At 35.6% G+C, this 22374-nt stretch overlaps 1 protein-coding gene across 1 annotated transcript; it reads right to left on the bottom strand.

Moving 5' to 3' along the window:
* Nucleotides 1-4748: 4748 nt before the first annotated feature.
* On the bottom strand, nt 4749-22323 carry LOC100378607 (uncharacterized). Its single transcript, XM_085491376.1, has 7 exons — nt 22224-22323; nt 16545-16668; nt 16017-16218; nt 12793-14726; nt 11783-11969; nt 7157-7261; nt 4749-6716 (listed from the first exon to the last, which is right to left on the bottom strand). Exons 1-7 carry the CDS (start codon nt 22292-22294, stop codon nt 6550-6552), a joined length of 2790 nt encoding a protein of 929 aa, XP_085347502.1. The 5' UTR covers nt 22295-22323; the 3' UTR covers nt 4749-6549.
* Between the last annotated feature and the right edge of the window lie 51 nt (nt 22324-22374).

Below are 22374 nucleotides of genomic sequence, written 5' to 3'. Positions count from 1 at the left end.
TCTCATAAAGTGATGTATACTTTGTTCAAAGTTCACCGGAGTTAATTCTAAACAGAAAATGACGATAACACTTCTATGATGATTGTTTACTAGTATAATGATTCTTGACAATAAAGTCTGTAACTTAAAGTGCCTGTGCAATGCCCACCCACACGCTTCCCATTTTAGATCTGTGCCCCACTGAAATGGGCAATTATTGATTTTTTTGCTGAAAATGATTACTCGTATCCAAGTAAATTTGAGATATTTCCCGTGCTGTAGCCACGCCCACCTATCCTGAAACGGTCGACTGTTTCCGGATTTCCGACTCTCGCCGAAAGTGCGCCACCAAATGCAAAAATATGAGAGGAAGCCATACCCCCGGGCCGTACTTTCATATCACTGTGTCATTCAATGTACAACTGTACTTTTAAACGATATACATTTTTTAATCGGTGTTTCATTTGTCTATTTTATTTTATTTTTGAGAGAGCGAATTTTTAGAAGTTGTTTTCACAACTTTTATGATGGTTAAACGTTGTGTTGTGGGCGGTTGCAGTAATGCGTATAGTCATAGTGTAAGTATTTACACGTTTCCAATCGATCCGAAGGTGCGAAATCGGTGGACGAAAGCCGTGAAAATAACGAGAAAAGGTTGGGGTGGACTTCTTCCTAACAGCGTCATATGCAGTGTCCACTTCACCTCAGATTCTTTTTGTTTGAAAAACTGTCCTTGTTCATGACAAAACAACTAGGTTTTAACGAGAAACGCCGACAATACAAAACGTTTTCGAAAAAATAGATTCCGGACCAGCCCATGATCACCGAGACGGATTTAAGAAGGGAGAGAGACGTAGAGTACCTGTTTCAAATGATTTGATTTTTTTTTGCGATCCTGATTATCGCTTTATAGAGACCACCCGTGTTATGTAAAAGGTAGCAGTAATTTTGATAATGACGGAAAACGAAGCGTCGGACAAACAGGAAATTACGCAGCCCTCAGGCTGTTTTCATTTTCGCAGGCTAAAAGTGTTGCCTTTACTTGCAGCTTGATCGGCGTAATAATTTACGGAATAAGAATCCGGGCTTGAGCTGTCAATGTATTTTTTTAATATGATGTCATAATCATGAAAATCACGCTAAATTCACTCTGAATTTGTCTGTATGTGAGTCGCTCTCAATTATTTTTGTTATCCAATTAAACGCCGCCATTCACGCACTTACCCCCCCCCCCCCCATGACCCGACGCGCTCACCCATTACAATGCGGCAGTCATTTATTTAGTAACTGTGTTTTGTCGGGTTTTTTTAAAATTATTTCTCTATTTTATAAATCAATAGTGTCTCGTAACCTGCTAAATAACAAGACGATTCAGCCGTCAAATTTGATTTTGTCCAATACCGGAGTCCAGCGACAGTGTACAAACGTGCTCCGGTGACGGTGACGACCACGGTGACTAGCTACACCAGACCGGACATATTTCGCATCTGACTCAACCCCATGCAACAAACTTGATTCTATGTGTTCATTATGGTCCATTCTTCCTCGACGAACAAGTACATAAGTGGCAATTTAGTCAAAGACGAAAAAACAGCACAAGAAATTTGCCTTATTTACACGTATCAGCAATGCAAGCTGCAATGCGACTTCCCCTTCTGACGTCGCAAGGGGAATTTCTGCATGCAAATGAGAAGCCTCGTTTTAAAATACACAAAAATAAAGTTTCCGTGGAGTGAGTTTAAAACACATTTTTTCACTTAAAAAAAATTATTTATGCTTAGAAACATAAAAATTAATAATATTTATGTATCAATGGATAATTTTAGGCGTGAAAATAGCAGCCATTTCACAGGCACTTTAACTCGTACACTCATTCAGTTAGTTCTGTTAGATGGCGCTGTTCACTGAAGTTTGAATTTGTCGTCACGGTTTGTACTAATCAGAGATAAGAACATTCATCGTTCGTTCTTATTATGCAAATATTCTTTCATATAAGGTAGGCCGTTTGATTGGTTTTTGATGAAGTAACGATTTGCCTTTTAAAATCCTGATGAAAATGTTTAATGGTTGAATCTATTCAGTTTTCGGCATTTTCATTAGTCCAGTACTCAGACCAAACTCTTAAAAACAAGGTACACACTTTCCAAACTTTAGTAATATGGTGGTAGTGTCGTGGAGTTTTATCCCGTGCACACTATTTATTTTTAATGTGCGAAGAACAATCTAAACAGAACAATAATTGCGTCATTGCTAACCCTAGATCCATGGCGTTGTTAGTGGGCTTATTATATTCGGTCGCTTGACACAACGACATGGGTCCAGGGCTACCGTACTTCATAGCGAAAAAATCGGCGAAAACAAACTTTATACAAAACAGCCAACATTTTCTTCTAAGCGAAAATTAAATATTTTATGAAATCTCCCATAACCAACCTGACACACACGCACTAACACCCATGTCAACAGAATGTGTTCAGGTGGTGAACTAAATTAGAATTATTGAAAATAACTCCCAGTTAACAGCTGTTAGACTTACTATATTCAACCACAGTCCCTCTATCACTGATAGAGCGACTGTGATTCAACCACTGAACTCACCAACCTCGACCTTACGGGGGGGGGGCATGCATTCTCCCTTAACAATTTTGAGATCTAGACCTTCTGAAACGCTATTTCCTGCATTTTGAGGGGCAAATTTTGCCAACACAAAGGGTTTCAGCTTGATTTTGGAGGGTGACCCCCCCCCCCCGTGCCACCCTCACTGCAGCAACAAACATAACATGTATTCGATGTGCTCTTATTTGAAGCAAATGCAAGATAAATCATCGGAGTTGAACCGGAAACAACCCTGGCTATGTCACAGCTGAAAACATTGTATAGAACATAATTCTTGTTTCTCTATTACTAGTATATTTAAAACACAGGAAGGATGATGTCTTATATCCGCATACAATGACTGACAAATATTCATGAACAGAGTAGAACCACAGTGGATGGACTGTTGTAAAACAAATGAAAAAGCACTATCTTTAACAATAAGACCATTTACGGGGGGGGGGGGGGGGGGGGGGGGGGGCTGAAAATTCAAAATACACCAACTGCCCTAAAGCCAAATTCTAGGAACTTTGTACGACTATAAACATAGATATAAATCATATAACCATTTACATTGTAAACTAAACACTCAAGCTTAGCAGTACTAAGACGACGTGCCCATAATTGTATTAGAACTCAACCTCCGAATATACACTCAGTTCCTACCTTTAATATGGTGCCAGTCATTGGCTATCAAACTACTAGTATATCAAGTTAGATCATGAATATTCATATTCACTTAGATGGAAATGCTGTCTAATACTTGTCATGTGCATCACTGTAAAATATTTTATTTTCGCTTGGAATTAATTTTCGCTATGTATGAAAATAAAATCCTACGAATAAATTTTTCTTCCTATTTTTACATTCAACTCATCAAGAATCAGTGAAAATTAATTCCAACCAAAAAGAGGTAGTTTATTTGAGATGGTCGAGAGAAGTTTCAATCCAAGCAGATTCATCATAATATATGTATATGAGAATATTCACGTTTGTACTGAAGGTAGAGTTTCCTTTATATAGCCTAATACTATAATAGGATTGGGGATATGAAGTATCATGGAAGCATCTTATTCCCAAATTTGAATGTGTCCGTAAAAATCAGAATATTACAGATGATCTGAAACTGACTTAACAATGCAACTGTTCTTCATTTAACTGCCTTGAGCCCCATAGCTTGTTCTTATCACAATTCTTCTTTGGCGTGGCTTTCCCATGTCAATACAATTTCATCAGCTTCAGAATGGTTAGCCTGAATTATTGACACAAGAGCTGGTTGCAGAAGCAATGAGATATGTGTCTCAAGTCTTGTTTTACGCCCTCTACACAGGAGCAAACATAACTGGTGTAGGTTATTCAGATACTCTAAGTCCTAACACAGGCTGTGACAATGACTGGTGAGGTGGTGAAGGATATGGTGGGTTTCAACAAAGAGTTCAATAGGGTTTTTTTGGCACTTCGGTGATGATAGCTGAGAAACCCACCATTGTGACAATGAAATCTGGCATGTTTAAAGTAGTCCAAAAACTAAAATCATTTCAAGGGTCCCTTCTCTGTGCAAGTCTACCCAGAAAAAAAAGTTGGAATTAAAAGCTAAAGGTAGTTGTACCCATGATGCCTGTGCATTGCAAGGTTGTACCATTACAAAAGTCTCCAAGATGACGAGATTCAAGACTGCACTAATAAGTAATCTGTTCATATCTAGCAATATCTAAATAGTGATAGTAGTTGGCTATATAACTACAAGCTTATGGAGCTTCCAGAACAATATATTAACAATTTTGCCCATTCTCTTCACACCAGCTAACACCAGCATCTAAATTAGCAGCTATTCAATCCAAATTAGCAGCTATTCAATGCAAATTAGCAGCTATTCAATGCAAATTAGCAGCTATTCAATCCAAATTAGCAGCTATTCAATCCAAATTAGCAGCTATTCAATCCAAATTAGCAGCTATTCAATGCAAATTAGCAGCTATTCAATGCAAATTAGCAGCTATTCAATCCAAATTAGCAGCTATTCAATCCAAATTAGCAGCTATTCAATCCAAATTAGCAGCTATTCAATCCAAATTAGGTGTACATGCAAAAACAAATTACATTTACAGTACTTGAGATATCAGGCAAAAAGCTGAAAATCACATTTTTAGCAATGAAAATAACAGAATACTAGATAAAGACACAAACAAACTTTAATATATATTATTATATCATTCAAAAGTATTATATAATAGAGTCTAGAAACATCTGAAAACTGTTTAACAAATGGCAGTGTAAACAATATGGTCACATAAACATTATTCTAAAAAATATTATTTCAAAATTTAACATTATTTATTGTAGTACAAATTTAAAGTTCCATTCCCACTTTGCAAATATGTAAAACATCCCACACAGAACAAAACATGAACGTGTTCAAATGATGTCGTTATAGCTAACAATAAATATCCTGTCCTCACTTCTCCTCAATTTTATTTTGAGGGTACTGGAGGGTCTCATCCACAATGTAAGGCCAAAAAAAAAAACTTATGTTGCCCTCAAGTCAAAAAATGTAAAAATTGGGTCGGTTGGTCTGATTTTTTTTTTATATTCGTGAAAACTAAGAGTATCGTAAATAGCCAAGGTATATGGACTTCATAGTATTCGGAACATGACAGAGAAATACAAATCAACCCAAGGTTCAAAGTCGCCATTTACGGGGACTCTAGGGATCAAATGTTCCGGGATCCTTAATTTTTCCACTTTTTTACTGCATAAAATGATGAGTTTTTAATATTTGGGCCTAAAAAAAAACAAAAAAAAAACCCCAATATTTTATGTTTTTTACTCGGTCGCTGAGGGCAACAAAATTGAACTTCAAGGAAACACAAAACCTTCTAATTCGGTTTAAGAAGACTTATAATCCTCATCACTCATCCACAATCTCAACGTTTGATGGCATCTATATTGGTCAGGGAATAAATAGCCCTCCACAAATTTGCAAAATTGAAATGCAACTATAAATGTCAGTTTGTATAAAATGTCTATCTCTATAATTATATATAAATGATGTATTGGTTTCAGCTTCCATAAAATAATTTTGTCTCATATATAGTTGAAAGTCTGTTATTATAAAAAAACTTTGGTCATCGGAAAAGCCTGTATGAACTGAAGTCACTTGAAGACAATTTAATTTTTATTGATTTGCAAGGAATGTTGGAAATACTAAATATTTACCACAAATCATGTCATATATAAATGGCTTTCAATCAAAAATAGAAAACAGTAGAGGTTTAATTGAACTCAGCCTATCCTGTTTTGCATTATGCACTATGATAGAAATACATTCATGTTTTATTCTGATAGAATTTGTAAAGTTCTAAAGTAGTCTCTGGAGAAGGGAGTCAAAAACATCTTCAACTCACTTGCTCTGTTTAATTAATACATTGCCTGCTAACTCCATTTTTCGCATTGATTTTCCTATGTCTGTGGAGAATTTCAGCAGGCAATGTTTACATGTCTACAGGGTTTTACTGTACTTTCTCACAGAAACATAAATCACATAATTTTCATATTATGACTGTCCATGTTATGTAGAATAAAAAACCTCACCATGTGAATGGAATTCTTTTCATGGTTTCTCTCACTGGATCATTTTCACACATTGACTATAATAATAGAATACGGTGAAATTTATCAAAAAGACATATAGTGAAAATTTGAACAGAAATCAGGTTATAAACTTTGGTTAAATTGATGGCAGTGTTTTTAGTGGACAGTCCATCCCAGGAGTTAGAATGTCACAGAAAGACGTATTTTCATATGTTGGCGTACAAATTTGATGATTAAATCACAAAGACAAAGTAATTTACTATATACTACAAGATTAAGCAACATTATGTCCACAGAAATGTGACTGCCAATCAAGAGTCGTTAACACAAATAATGTGAAAATATTAAGATTAGGAATAAGTTCTGAATCAAACATATTTTTAACTAGTCACTTTCAGAATCAGTAATAATTCCTTTTAGATTTGCAAATGGATTTTTCTTTCGAACGTCATCACTGTCATCATCACTACTTGACAATCTTCTTTTTTTAATTTCCATGACGACAGGTGTGCTTTGATACCGACTGTGTACTTGTCTAGTTGCTCTTCTACCTAAGAATGCATAAAATAACAATGTATGAAAAATCTTAAATTTCGAAAAGTGGGCACTATTATGTCACTGGTGTGGAGTTACACAGTTCTTTTAATGTGACATAACAGTACATAATTTAAACATCATTTTGGTGAAAAAGCGACAGTCAACACAAAAATAAAAAAAATATATGATTTCATAATTGTGAAACATTTTGTTGCTGACAGTCTTTGGACATTGACTTGAACAATATACGAGGTGCCAGTTACAAATAAACATATTTAACCAAAACATACAGTGCCTTGTATATTAGTGAACTTTTTTTATCACAGAGCCTCTGGACAATAACCTCTATAAGACTAGACACTACATTATATACTAGATAATACTAAAATAGCTATGACACAATACAATACAACACTAGACTAGACTAGAATAAAATAGATAAATCAGTTCAAACCTCTTTCTGGTGTCTTGATGATATTACTGGTATCCAGAGATGCCAGCTCTGCTTGCTCTTCTCGTTTAAATTTCAACAGTTTACATTTTTCATTTGTTGGTGCACCTACAAAAACAGGCATGGTAGGAATGTAGAATAGGATATACATGTATGATATATCAATATGATATGGTTAAATAAATCAATTATTACACTATCCCGGAGTATATCAATATGGTCTGTGCAAATATGTATTTTTGTATCAATATATGCTAAAAATATATCAACTAATACAATATGGTTGACTATAACAAGTTAAAATTGGGCAGAGGGTTCTCCGAACCCACCTATTTACATAGTTCATACCCACCATAGACTCCAGTCAGTCAAAATGACTATTTTGAACTGTAGGCAGAGTCAGATGCCGATAGGTGGCGGGTTTTCTGAGCAAACAGAAAAAGGTGATGAAAGTCTTTTCCCAGTCCGGGATGAAACAAACTACAATAAACTCGACACCTTAGTTAAGACCCCAAAAGGGTGGTGTCTTACCTTGACTGTGCTGTCCCCGAAGCAAGAAGCCAAAATGCTGCTACGGTGACAGGGTTCGGTGTGCCCGAGAAAGCTAGACCCCAACCCAATTCGAAAGACAGAAACAGTTCTGCATGAGGGCATAGGCTGAAAAGCGGGCCCTGGGAGCTTCCAGGGAATGCTGATGGTGGAGAAATCTGTCTGCAAAAAAGGTCGTTCGGGTTGGGTCAGCAAACCAAGACTGACCCGCTACGACGGGACCCAACCTAAAGAGACCTTCCTCAATGGATTTGGTGTCTGTTAGGTGGCAGTTGATAAAGACGTTCTGCGTTCTCCAGAAGCCGACCCTTCGTGTATGCTCGAGGGGGGGGGGGGGGGCACCTGGCGCTACCACTAGTGAGTTGGCAATCACACAGACCTCATGTGCTCGTACTTGGTGTCTCTGCAAGCTCTGTGTCGAGACAGTTAAAGTATTATAGACATCTAATACAGTCGCAGTAAACCACCTGGTTATGGAAGTTGGGGAGGCTGGCCTATCCTGCCTGCCTGCCTGGGCCGTAACACAGGAACGCAATTTGCCCCGACAGTCCTTCGACCAAAGCCATCAACTCGGAGGCAAACCTGGCACAGTGTGAGGAAAGATCCACAAAGGGACCCGCGACAGGCCCAATAGGAGGAAAAAACCTCCAAGGGCACAGCCTCGCTGTAGCCGGTAAAATCGGGTAAACCACCGCCTGAAAACACAGACTGTGAGGATGCCCTCTGATCAGCGGGGGGAGATCGAAAAAATATCGGTACCTCCACTGTCAGGCCTCCTACTCGACGCTGGCAAATTCTGAATATAACAAGTCATTGAAAATGACACAGTCCCCGTTAAATTTTTAAAAGTTCTCTATGTGCTCGTCATAATAAAGTGTAGGGGTTGTCGCGAGCATGTCCTTGAAACTTGAGTTCCAAGTGGCGTATACAACAGATTGTGTTCTTTGTAGTAGTAATATGGCCAAAAATAAAAACAGCCGTTATTCGGCCATCTTTTATCTGATTATGAAACACACTGATATGTATGATGTATGTGCTAAATATGAATGAAAATGGTACATAAATTGTGGAAATATAGCAGTAAGGCCAAAAAGTCAGATGGCTGTCAATCGGCCATCCTTGACCAGATTTTGAAACAAATTGTCATGGACATGCATCCTAACATGTACCGTATTTGTCTTCAGTTAAGCGCCACCTTCAATTAGGCGCCAGTGCCACAAAAACTTTGTATTTTACACCTCAATTAAGCGCCAGACAAAGTTGAAATTTTGGCACGTAATGATCGTGAATTGGGCGCCGGCGGAACGACTACCGGTTAACGGTTCGTAGCGATAGACGCGATCGCGGAAGTCCCTCGCTGTTACTGTACGAATGGCTTTTATGTAAAAAAAATTGGTTTTGTTTCTAACAATTTTTAAGAAATCGGTCTATAATCTCTTGAAACATGTCTTTTTAGTCTACTGTAGAAAATATCAGCGTGGTTTTTAATTTCGCAGTAAGTCCATAAAAACGAAATTAAAACAACGCGAAAATGTTCTGTTTCAAATGCGCTGTTGTCACAGTAAACAGTGTTAAATTATTCTTTAAATGCTCAGTTTACTTTCCAAAAATAACTAATTTCTTGATTTGAAAAAAAAAATCATGCCGTTTTTCCCACCAAAATCAAAGCCAAAATATCGCAAACATCGGCAAATCACTTCCGCATTGCGTTCATACATTATTTAAATGAGCTATGGTAATTTGATCACGTTGGCATCATCCAGCATTTTGATTGGTTAATTAACGACTTGACCTATCAGGTCAAAAAACGCGTTCCAGGTCAAGTCCTAGACAGGAAGCATGGCAGACATCGAATCGCGCCGAGCGTTTACATGCGACCAGAATCATTCGCTTACGATGAAATTAAGTTGAATTTTACTTGCATTTTATTTTTTGTACGTTATTATAACTACTACTGAGTAATAATCGTAACCGTGGAATGCAGCATGACCGGATTTTGCTACCATGATCATTGACTAATAAGCGTTGAATTTGTGTTTGTTTTATTTTTCTGTTGATTGTACGGCAAACTGTGAATGTTTTCTAAAGAATGATATTTTTTGTATAACTTTCTAAACTGTCTGAAAACGGGTCATTTACTCAGTATTTAAAATAAAGGCTACAGTGACTAAGCGTCAGACTGTAATGTAAAATATTGTCAATAATCTATCACCAGAATGGAGCAAAAACAATGGCTTGTAACACAGTTACCGATACTAGAACTTGAAGTGCTTGAAATAAGCGCCATTTGAAACAAAGTTGCTCAAATTTAACCACAAATAAGCGCCACCATGACATGAAAGTGTAACAAAGTGGCGCCTAATTGAAGACAAATACGGTATAAAGTACATGTATGTGCCAAATTTGAATGAAAACTGACAGAGCACGTCCAAGATATCGCATAAAAAAACAAAAAAACAAGATGCCTGCCAGTTGACCATCTTTGATCCAATTGCGGAATTAATCGTCATGGACATGTATCTTAACATGTATAATCTATGTACCAAGTTTGAATGACAACTGACAAAGCATGTCCAAAATACAACATTTTCAAAAATCAAGATGGCTGCCAGTCGGCCATTTTGAATCAAATCACCTAAACCACTGCATGTGCATATGTCCCACATAAGGTACTAGGCACATGCAAAGAATGAACGGAATTGGTCCGCAGGATTCTGAAATATGACTCTGGACAGAGTGACGGACGGACACACGGACGGACTCAGGAACTCACGGATGGTCGGGGACATGTATCCTAACATGTATGATTTATGTACTAAATTTGAATGAAAACTGACAAAGCATGTCCAAAATACAACATTTTCAAAAAACAAGATGGCTGCCAGTCGGCCATCTTTGATCCAATTGTGAAATAAATCGTCATGGACATGTATCCTAACATGTATAATCTATGTACCAAGTTTGAATGAAAACTGACAAAGCATGTCCAAAATACAACATTTTCAAAAAACAAGATGGCTGCCAGTCGGCCATTTTGAATCGAATCGCTAAACCACTGCATGTGCATATGTCCCACATAAAGTACTAGGCACATGCAAAGAATGAACGGAATCGGTCCAAGGGATTCTGAGATACGACTCCGGACGGGCAGACGGAGACCGAATTATAAGTCCTCGTTTTCGGACTTCGTCTGAACGGGGACTAATAACCACTGCAAGGTCGACTCGAAAACAAGTAGACCAAAAAACGGCAGCGAGTCATGGAGCTGTCATTACATCTATTCATTTCTAAATACGTAGATCAAGCAAAAATGCATGAGGGAAGCGAGTTACAGTAGTAAAAGGTGCCGCCACAAAACCAACAAGTGGTTACATAGTGGCGGCGGGTTTTAATTTCTTTGTTGTGAAAAAATGTTACACACAAAGGGGAAAACGACACGAGGGTAAAGAAGACAAGTAAAACTTATCCTACCAGTTAGAATGTCGAATGCTGCCCAGCGGCAACAACTCAAGCTAGAAACCCGGACAGGAAAAAAGCAAGCGATCCAGGCAGAGCTCGCTAGATTTCATCTCCATTCGAGGCGGAGAAAAATCAGAGTGATTGTCCAGTCGTTAATGGCGCTGCCATATGGCCTCGGTCACATGGTTCGTGACGTAAGGGAAGAGAATCTTGGGGTCACGGGGCTTCCCCTGACCTAGATTCTATCTCTCCGTCACTGGCAGAATGGCTGATTAATGCCTACAGTTCAAAATAGTCACTTTGACTGACCGGAGTCTATGGTGGGTAATTGAACGTAGTCAATTTGATAAATTCATACGATTGTTCAGTACACTGATTTATATCCAAATTTTCTGTTCATAAAGATAAAAAATTCTCTAATATTGATAACACTAGAAGTTAATATAACTTCATTAATGAACTCTTTGCCAGCTCAAATTTATCCAAATTGTGCTTTCGTCCATTATGATAAATCTAATGGACAATCTGATACTATGCCATAAAACATGCACATAATTTACTGTAAATATAACTAGCCACCAATATACATTTCACTGTAGTACTATTAATCTCATATTTTACCTTCTATTCCTGCATCATGTAATATCTCCAATAACTTTCTTTCCTTTGCCTTCATTGAACGACAATCAGCAAGTATTTTTTTATAGTTTTTTCTTAAACCGCAAGCATAAATATAACGTTTAAGATTCTTTAATCTCATACTGTCTTGTACATCATCACTGGAGCCACCACTTTTTTTTCGCGATTTCTAGGAAATAAAGAGGACATGTGACAGTGATATTAATAATATAACTTACTAGTGACTTCTTTGTTCCTGATGGTTCAATCAATCAATGGAACTCATGAAGTGCTAAAATCCAGTGAGAAGTACTGTTCGAAAGTGCTGAGCAAAATGTGAATGTTAGAATGCCTTAACAAAGTGATGAGTTTTATTATATCTTTTTAAAACTCAACACTTTAAATGGTAGACTATTTCATGAAGTTGGAGCTATGTACATGTGAGAAATCTAAACAAATCTAGGCACATGGAGTAGACATTTGTCATTTGATTGAAGTACACAAAGTACGGGTCTGAATTAAATCAACAATATATACCAGGACAGTGCTATTTGAAGGACATCAACAGAACAATTTTATTTGAGAATAAATGTAATATGATCTGACTTTCTGGCACAAATAATAAATCTGGTCTCTGGTTACAACTTCTGAAAATGTGGCTATGTAACATACTGAGCCCTGTCCACAGACGTTTTTCAACCAACAATGAACCCAGTTATGATGGATGTTGTTAGCCAAGATTAAGGTATACAGACATGCAATACATTTTAAAGATGGGACCTATGTTTGTAGGTCTGTTTTTTCAAACCAAGTTTTCTTAATAAATGTTATTTCTGGTTTATAAAAACTTATAGTTACATGTATGTAGTCAACTTGTAGACTGGATGCAGTTGAAGAAGGCAAGTATTCAACATATTATGAAACATTTGTGGTTAGTCACATGGTCAGAAACATGGACCTTTAAAGAATGATTTGTGATTTTTCGTGATAAATTCATGTAAATCAATAATTACCTTGGGTTTTTCCTTTATGCCTTGTTTCATTTTCACTGCCTCATCACTGCTGCTATCATCATGCTTCTTTTGGGTTTTCTTTTTCTTTTTCATGGTTTTAGACTCCTGTTCACTCTCAGAATCTTCATTTGTTTTTTTAACACCTGTATGTTTTTTTTGGGGTTTACTCTTATGAATTGTTCCTTCTAGTTCACTCTCTGAATCATCAGAAACATCCTTACTTCTCTGCAATGGCTCATCATCACTATCATCAGATTCACTTTTAGCCTCAGGCTTCCTTGAGAGTTTACTCTTTTTCTTTGTGCTTTTAGATTCTCTTTCACTTTTTGAATCATCAGAAACATCCTGACTTCTCTGCAATGGCTCATCATCACTATCATCAGATTCACTTTTAGCCTTCAGTTTCCTTGAGGGTGTACTCTTTTTCTTTGTGCTTTTAGATTCTTCTTCACTATCTGAATCATCAGAAACATTGTCATTCTTTTTTCGCAATGGCTCATCATCATTATCATCAGATTCAATTTTAGCCTCAGGCTTCCTTGTGGGTGTACTTTTTGTTGTTGTGCTTTTAGATTCTTTTTCACTCTCTGAATCTTCAGAAACATTCTGACTCCTCTGCAATGGCTCATCATCACTATCCTCAGATGCAGTGTCAATTTGTTTCTTCATTTGCTTTTGTTTAGTTTTCTTTTTCATCTTTTTCTGGGTGAGCTTTTGCTTCTTTTCAGCTTCAGAATCTTCAGAAACATCTACAGTCTTCTTTTCACCAATGTTTTGTTTCTTCTTAGGTTTACTTTTATTTCTAATGCTCTCAAACTCTTCTTCACTCTCTGAATCTTCAGAATCATTGTCATTTTTTTTCCGCAATGGCTCATCATCACTATCATCAGATTCACTTTTAGCCTTCAGTTTCCTTGCGGGTGTACTCTCTTTCTTTGTGCTTTTAGATTCTTTTTCACTCTCTGAATCTTCAAAATCATTGTCATTTTTTTTTCGCAATGGCTCATCATCACTATCCTCAGATGCAGTGTCCATTTGTTTCTTCATTTGCTTTTGTTTAGTTTTCTTTTTCATCTTTTTCTGGGAGAGCTTTTGTTTCTTTTCTGCTTCAGAATCATCCATAGTCTTCTTTTTACCAACTTTTTGTTTCTTCTTCGGATTACTTCTATTTTCCCACTCACTTTCTGAATCATCTGAAGAATCAGCACTCAACGGTTTACTAAAAGGTTTTCTTTTCTTGGGTTTACTTTTAATCTTTGTGTTTTTAGCATCCCATTCACTATCTGAATCATCTGAAACATACACACTCTTTTTTTTACCAAATGTCATTTTCTTCTTTGCTCTACTCTTATTTTTCATTTCCTTCTCAGAATTTTCAGAATCATCTACATGTCTCTTTTTATTAACTGCTTGTTTCCTTTTTGGTGTACTTTTATTTCTTATATTTTTCTTTTTTGTTTCTTGCTCAGATTTTTTGGAAACATCTTTGTGCCTTTGTTTCAAGGGCTCGTCATCACTTTCATCAGATGCACTCTCAAGTTTATTCAAGTTTCTATCATTTTCTTGTTCCATTTCACTGTCCATGTCAGAGTCACTTTTAGACAGATGTGCCTCAGCTTTGTCATCATTTAGTAAATTCCCAACACGATCATCACTGTTTGTTTTGTTTTCATTCTCATTTTGTGCTTTTGAATTTTCATCCTCATCTGACTCCTTCTCATCACTAAACTTCTCAGATTCATCATCTTTGTTAGTAGTTTCATCTTCTTTCTCTGAACACTCCATATTATCATCAGAATTATTTACATCACTCTCCTCACCAGAAGACAGAAATGATGTTTTCTTCTTTCCCAACCTTGTTGTCTTGACAACAGGTGTGTCTACATCTTTTGAAGCTTCCTTAACAGGAGTCCCTTCTTCAGAAGTTGAACAGTCTGTAGAAAAGGCAGACAATATCAAGTGTAACTGCCAAAATTTTGCAAAATAATGGATTTGGACAGTTTAAGACTGTCAGGCCAACTTGTAACAATAGTCTATTCTTTGCAGTGGTACAACCTGAGGCATTGAAGGGAAGCCATATAAGGTTGGAGACAAAAATGCAGTGTTAATAAAAAAGTATAAAAAACATCATATTCAAAAATTCAAAATAACAACATCAAACATATTACACCCCATTGTTCACCTGTAAACAAAGTGTATCTAGTAGTAATGTCAGGGTGACTTGTGAATAACACATTTCCAAAATAATTTGTCAAATCAATGTACATCATTCAATTCATAACCTCTGAGGTACAAAATGTTCCATGTACAAAGTTTGCTTTAGAGTTTAGAAGTAATACAACTAAAGGTTTATAGGAAAACATAAAAAATCTAATTTCAATCATTAAAAGGCTTTAATTGACTTGTCAGTTTGACAATATTATGTGCAATTAGAAACATGGGTTCTAGGCATTAGTGCAGTGGCAAATAGTGAGTGGAACATGAATTCCAGGCATTAGTGCAGTGGATAATAGTGAGTGGAACATGAATTCCAGGCATTAGTGCAGTGGATAATAGTGAGTGGAACATGAATTCCAGGCATTAGTGCAGTGGATAATAGTGAGTGGAACATGAATTCCAGGCATTAGTGCAGTGGCAAATAGTGAGTGGAACATGGATTCTAGGCATTAGTGCAGTGGATAATAGTGAGTGGAACATGGATTCTAGGCATTAGTACAGTGGATAATAGTGAGTGGAACATGAATTCTAGGCATTAGTGCAGTGGATAATAGTGAGTGGAACATGAATTCCAGGCATTAGTACAGTGGCAAATAGTGAGTGGAACATGGATTCTAGGCATTAGTACAGTGTATAATAGTGAGTGGAACATGGATTCTAGGCATTAGTGCAGTGGATAATAGTGAGTGGAACATGAATTCTAGGCATTAGTGCAGTGGAAAATAGTGAGTGGAACATGAATTCTAGGCATTAACACAGAAAGTAGAACATAGATTCTAGGCATTAGTGCTGTGGCAAATAGTGAGTGGAACATGGATTCTAGGCATTAGCACATAGAAAGTAGAACATAGATTCTAGGCATTAGTGCATTGGCTAATAGTGAGTGGAACATGGATTCTAGGCATTAGCATATAGAAAGTAGAACATAGATTCTAGTAGACGAAATGGCATATAATGAGTGAAACATGCATTCTAAGCTTCATGTAAATAAGCAAAAATAATCTCACCAGCCCCATTTTCTTTTCCAACTCTTTTCTTCTTCGTAAGTTCTTCATCGTTTTCCGATACAACTACACGCTTTCTCTTACTTTTGGACGATTCAAATCCGTCATCTCTGTTTTCTTCTGAATACTTTCTCTTCAGAGGGGTGGCTTTTTTGGGACTTGGAGTATTTGCCCTGCTTTTCTTTTTAAGTGGTGTTACTGATTCCTAAACACAATAGATGAAAGGGTGTGCATGTCAGAAACTGTACTGTAGCCTTTACTGAAATTCCTTGACTATTTCCTCAAAATGTTATTCATTATTATTATTGTTGAATTTCAGTTATGCTAATATTAATTTGTTCTGTATGTTATTTCGCAAACCACATATTTTTTTCAAACATGCGTTGTGATGATCCATCATTGTTCGAACACCCTTAATGTGATTACCATCAATGTCCGAAAACACTTAGTGTGATTACCAGATGTAGATTGGTTGTAACAACTGTATAGTTCTTTAAAGTAAGCATTTAAACCTATTTTTTCATGTCTCACCTTGACTTTCTGCATGAACACACTAGTGACAACATTCTTAAACAGTGCCTTGTCCTCTCCTTCTAAAATGGAAATTCCTCTGTCTTCAAGAAACTGGCATCTGACATCCTTCATAGAAAGTGATCTATCAATTACAAGACAAGAATATCAGTTGTTTGAGCACTATTGAATTGTGGGATTATGATAGCTAAGCGTAATATATTGAACTGCCATGGTGGTGGTTAAAGGGACACAAGCTGTAATCTAAATGAACACACATGGATTATCGTAATAGATAAATTTATGGTAACTGTGAACAGCGTTCGGATTACTTTCGGTAATTCCATCGCGTTTTGGAAAGTGTTAATTTTCACAACTTTTGTATATTTATTCGTATTTTTAGGTTAGTGAGGAGGTTATAATAATTTTTCATTTCACTTTAACACTGTTTTTTTCACCCCTCAGATCCCTTTAAAAAGTCACTTCTGGCCATTATAATGTCCACTATTTCTTTGACATTTTCGATTGATATTGCCAAAAAAGGAATGTCAAATTTTCTTTACGGTGAAAATAAAGTATTCTGTTCTACTATTCAGGGATTGAAATAGAATTTTTTCCCTGCATGCACAGTGTGCATGTTGAATTTGAAATTTACCTGCACTAACTTGTTGTGAAATGCACCACTTTTAAAGTTTTAATAAAATTTACGGGTTCTCGATCAATGTGAACACGAAAGAATTTGTTTTTTTTTTAGTTACCTTACAATATTTGTTGAACTTAATTTAGGCTTAGTGAATATAATGAGAAAATGTTGTGTTAATTTCTACATGCACAGCGTGCACATTATATTTTGAGTTTACTTGCACTAGCTAATAATCTATGTGCATAGTGCAGTGTGCACATTATATTTTGAGTTTACTTGCACTAGCTAATAATCTATGTGCTTAGTGCAGTGTGCACATTATATTTTGAGTTTACTTGCACTAGCTAATAATCTATGTGCATAGTACAGTGTGTACATTATATTTTGAGTTTACTTGCACTAGCTAATAATCTATGTGCATAGTGCAGTGTGCACATTATATTTTGAGTTTACTTGCACTAGCTAATAATCTATGTGCATAGTGCAGTGTGCACATTATATTTTGAGTTTACTTGCACTAGCTAATAATCTATGTGCGTAGTGCAGTGTGCACATTATATTTTGAGTTTACTTGCACTAGCTAATAATCTATGTGCATAGTGCAGTGTGCACATTACATTTTGAGTTTACTTGCACTAGGTAATAATCTATGTACATAGTGCAGTGTGTACATTATATTTTGAGTTTACTTGCACTAGGTAATAATCTATGTACATAGTGCAGTGTGCACATTATATTTTGAGTTTACTTGCACTAGCTAATAATCTATGTGCATAGTGCAGTGTGCACATTATATTTTGAGTTTACTAGCACTAGGTAATAATCTATGTACATAGTGCAGTGTGCACATTATATTTTGAGTTTACTTGCACTAGCTAATAATCTATGTGCATAGTACAGTGTGTACATTATATTTTGAGTTTACTTGCACTAGCTAATAATCTATGTGCATAGTGCAGTGTGCACATTATATTTTGAGTTTACTTGCACTAGCTAATAATCTATGTGCATAGTGCAGTGTGCACATTATATTTTGAGTTTACTTGCACTAGCTAATAATCTATGTGCATAGTGCAGTGTGCACATTATATTTTGAGTTTACTTGCACTAGCTAATAATCTATGTGTATAGTACAGTGTGTACATTATATTTTGAGTTTACTTGCACTAGCTAATAATCTATGTGCATAGTGCAGTGTGTACATTATATTTTGAGTTTACTTGCACTAGCTAATAATCTATGTGCATATTACAGTGTGTACCAGAGTATTTCAACCCCTGACTATGTACTCACAAACTGCATTTTTCATTTCCAACTATTTACATTCTATTATCATAAATATATTAAAAGTACATCTTAATTTGCTTGGTATCAAAGTTAATTTTAATTATTTGTAAACAGGTACATTTACATAATGAATCACAGAAAAAATGATTTATTTTCAACTAAAAGCAGCACATGTATATTCTTCCACATTCATATCCAGGGGAAATATTTTGTTCTACTTCTGGCAATGTGTCCAGTTTAAAGACATTGATTTGTTTTTATACCACTAGTTCTTGAGAATTAGAAGAGAGCTTCTTGTACTTGAATTTGATTCAAAAAATGTTGTTGGATGATGATTTCTCAATTATATGATATCTCACATATTTGACACTAATCGGCTTCCACCAGCCACCATATTGGGCAAGAATATATTTGCCTAACAATGTATCTCTTGTCTTATAACAAACAATCAAAGAACGATTAGAAAGAACTCCTGTGTGCTGAAGGTATTGAAGGCATAAAGTACAAATAAGGAAACAATCTGTCAAATAGTATGCTCCAAATTCAATTCACAACTAACGCATAAATGCAATAATTGGTTTATGAAAAAACTGAGTAATTATTATGCATAGATTTCAATATTAAACTAATTAGGTCTGTGTATTGTTCTAGGTCACATGGTGTTTGAAAAATTATTGGCCAGGGGTGTTAAGTATTGGCTTATTGGTATAGGTGTCAAGAATTTGTGGTTCATTGGAATGGCCATTTTTCAGATTCATTTGGTGCTCAAAATGGTGTGAAGCAAGGAGGCATTATGTCCCCTATCTTATTTACAGTGTATTTAAATGATCTTAGTAAGAATTTATCAGCCCTTCCATACGGTTGTTTACAAGGTCAACCATGTTATATATTCTGATGACTTAAAAATAGCAATTTTTTCTACTGGATCATATGGTCAGCAGATTATAGTAGATGCATGTGGTCAGTTCGATAACCGCTGTTCAGTTTTATTCTTTCAAATGGTAGAATTCTTAAGTATGTTGACGTGTATACACTTATACTTTATTAAACACATAAAAGTCCCCAGGAGGAATTAAAATGGTTACATTTACACTAAACAAAACTAGACTAATAATACAAAACATTAAGACTAAAGTAATGATTAAAAAAAAAATAATAATAATAATAATCGAAATAAAAAACATGAATAGTTAATATATCCCACTCACAGCAATAATAAAGGTGGAAGAAACCTTTGGTAAAATGTAATAAAAATAATAATGTGTTAATGCATTAAGGGTTTAAAATCTTGGAGGTGTTACTGTCTTAAGTCGAGGGCAGTTTTAATGAATTGTCTGAGTGTGATATGAAATGAGGTAAAATTATTAAATAACCTCTAATCTAAATATTTAATAACCTCTGATCTTAAAGATGATAGTGACATATGTAACAAGACTAGAATTTTTTATGTTAGAGGCAATGTTATCATTTGTGATTTTAAGTTTGCATCATTGCCTGTTAAGTGTAATTTGTTCTTTGTTTTTTGTGATGTTCCATATTGTTCTTATTTATGGTGTAATTTCACCATTCAGTCTTATCGTAATTTACGCAGAGCTCATTCACAAGTTTTTCGAAAATTGTCAGGTTTTAAACACTTTTATGTTCAAAGCAATTGTTTGATGTTTGTTGGTTTATCTCTCATAATGTTTGACAAAATTGTTAGGAAGAAGTTTTTTAGTTTTCTTTCATGTTTGCACTTGTCTGACAACCCACTTGTTACAGCTGTATTATCTATTTCTATTTTGCTGGATAGTGTTTTATGCAAACTGTGGTGCAAGGGAATTTTTTGATGTGTACATATTTTTTAACTTCTATGGATTATTCTTTTTTAATCTGAAATAAACCTCAATAATAATAATATGTACCAAGTTTCATTATGTGATGATAAATTCTTAAAAAAATCAGTAATTATTATGGATATAAACCCCAAACTAATTAGATCGTTGCATTGTCTTAATTGAAATATTGATAGAAAAGCCGGTAACTAATTTTTATGCAAATCAGGTAATTAATATGCACAGATTTTAATGTAAAACTGCGCAATGTCACAGATCATCTATCTATCTATCTATCAAATTTCATTGAAATGTGTTTATAGAACTTGAGATATAAATGGAAAAGCCGAAGAATTATGAATTATTATGAAAATTAAAGTCGAAAATGTACTAATCTTTATGCAAATTAGGTAATTAATATTCATGTATTTTTACCCAAAACTAATCAGATCTGCATATTTTCCCATAGGATCTATGTAACAAGTTTCATCAAAATCCAATGAGTGTTTTTTTAGATATCAGTGGAACAGTCATGGAACAGCTAAAACACACTTTGTGGTAAATTATGTGAATGTCTCAAAGCATAGTTTGTTCATTTCATGTAGTTTCCTTGAAATTGTATTGTTTGCGATTACAAAACATTGTTAATCACAGGTCTACAAAAAGTGATCCCGAAAGTAGATCACTATTGCACATAGTGTCAAAAAATGTATGCTACTAAGTGGTTTTAAATGCTTTTAACTTGCATACATTTTTAATGGATTCAACTTGCATATGCTTTGAATAACTTTAACTCATGTACATTTTAAACTATATACACACATGTATATACCTTACTTATTACTAAACGGTTTTAAATCATGTATATTTTTAATAGTTTTAAATCACATGCATTTTAAATAAATCTGATTGACCAAGAAATGGTAAAAATATTCACACATTGAAGTGCTATATGTATATGTGCCGCCAAAAGGGGTCCCAAATTCACCACTTTTGTCTGAAGGGGTATGTTATATTACCCTGTCTGTCTGAAAAAAGGTTCAATACCCAGGGACAATGATGAGAGTACATCAAACCAGGATATGGCCTGTAACTTTCTGATATACTTGCCCTGGACTTCTCTTCTGTTTGCAACCCGGTTTGTGATAATAAACATGTGTGTGAAACTTGATGACTGCATTTTGCATTTTTTCTTTCAAGCCCACCTGCTTTTCCCTTGGTACCATTTATGCTTACTGTCTGGAAAGGGGTGTCAAATATCCACAGTTTGTCTGAAAAGGGGTAGGCAATTTTATTTCTTTTTATTTCAGTTTATTAGGGGTTTCAAACAATCAACTACACACCCCTGACAGTATTTTTGCAAGTCCCCCCCCCCCGGATTTTACAATCACTTGGAATTCAGCTTACTGTGACTGGAACCAGTTTTCACCTTGGAGTGCATAACCACAATCACTCAGGTCAGTCAGGTATTACCACAAAATTGACAAATTTTGTTAAGAGTCAAGGAGACTGCCAATGACAATATACAACAATCTGCTGTGGATATAGCTCAAGAGGTGGGTTGAAATGTCCAGAGGTAGAATATGTCAGCTACCTTCACGGTTTTAATGGTTCACCCCTAACAATAATCTGAATCTTATTGTTAAATTATTCCGATCATCAAATCTACGCAAACACTGGGCCGGCGTAATGGCGCAACCAATCCACCTACCTCAATTCGTTTGAAAATGCTTTGTACAAAACTATTCGCGTTATGAACATACCAAAACACATGATTAATAATATTACAATGTTTTTGTTATGGATGTCAAAATCTAGTTGCAGTTTGAGTTTCGCGCCTTATTTTAAACGATTGATTTGTCGCGATTTTCAGCAGGATTTAGTTATTTATTTGTACCGATATGATTCTAAGAATACGTGAGTTATGGTTACACAACTAAAATACAATCTGCTCACCTCACATCGTCAGTGCGTTCGAGCAATTCGATAACAAACGATCGAACATCATCTTCCTTGATTGACGCCATGTTTGGAAACAAACGTGTTTTGTTATTTTGTCGCATGATGGCGTTGTGCTACCGCCCTCAATAGTACAAATCAACATAGA

This window comes from Saccoglossus kowalevskii, chromosome 16, assembly GCF_978046115.1.
Source record: "Saccoglossus kowalevskii chromosome 16, keSacKowa6.1, whole genome shotgun sequence".
Taxonomy (NCBI): Eukaryota; Metazoa; Hemichordata; class Enteropneusta; family Harrimaniidae; genus Saccoglossus; species Saccoglossus kowalevskii.
This window is presented reverse-complemented; position numbering and strand designations above follow the sequence as displayed.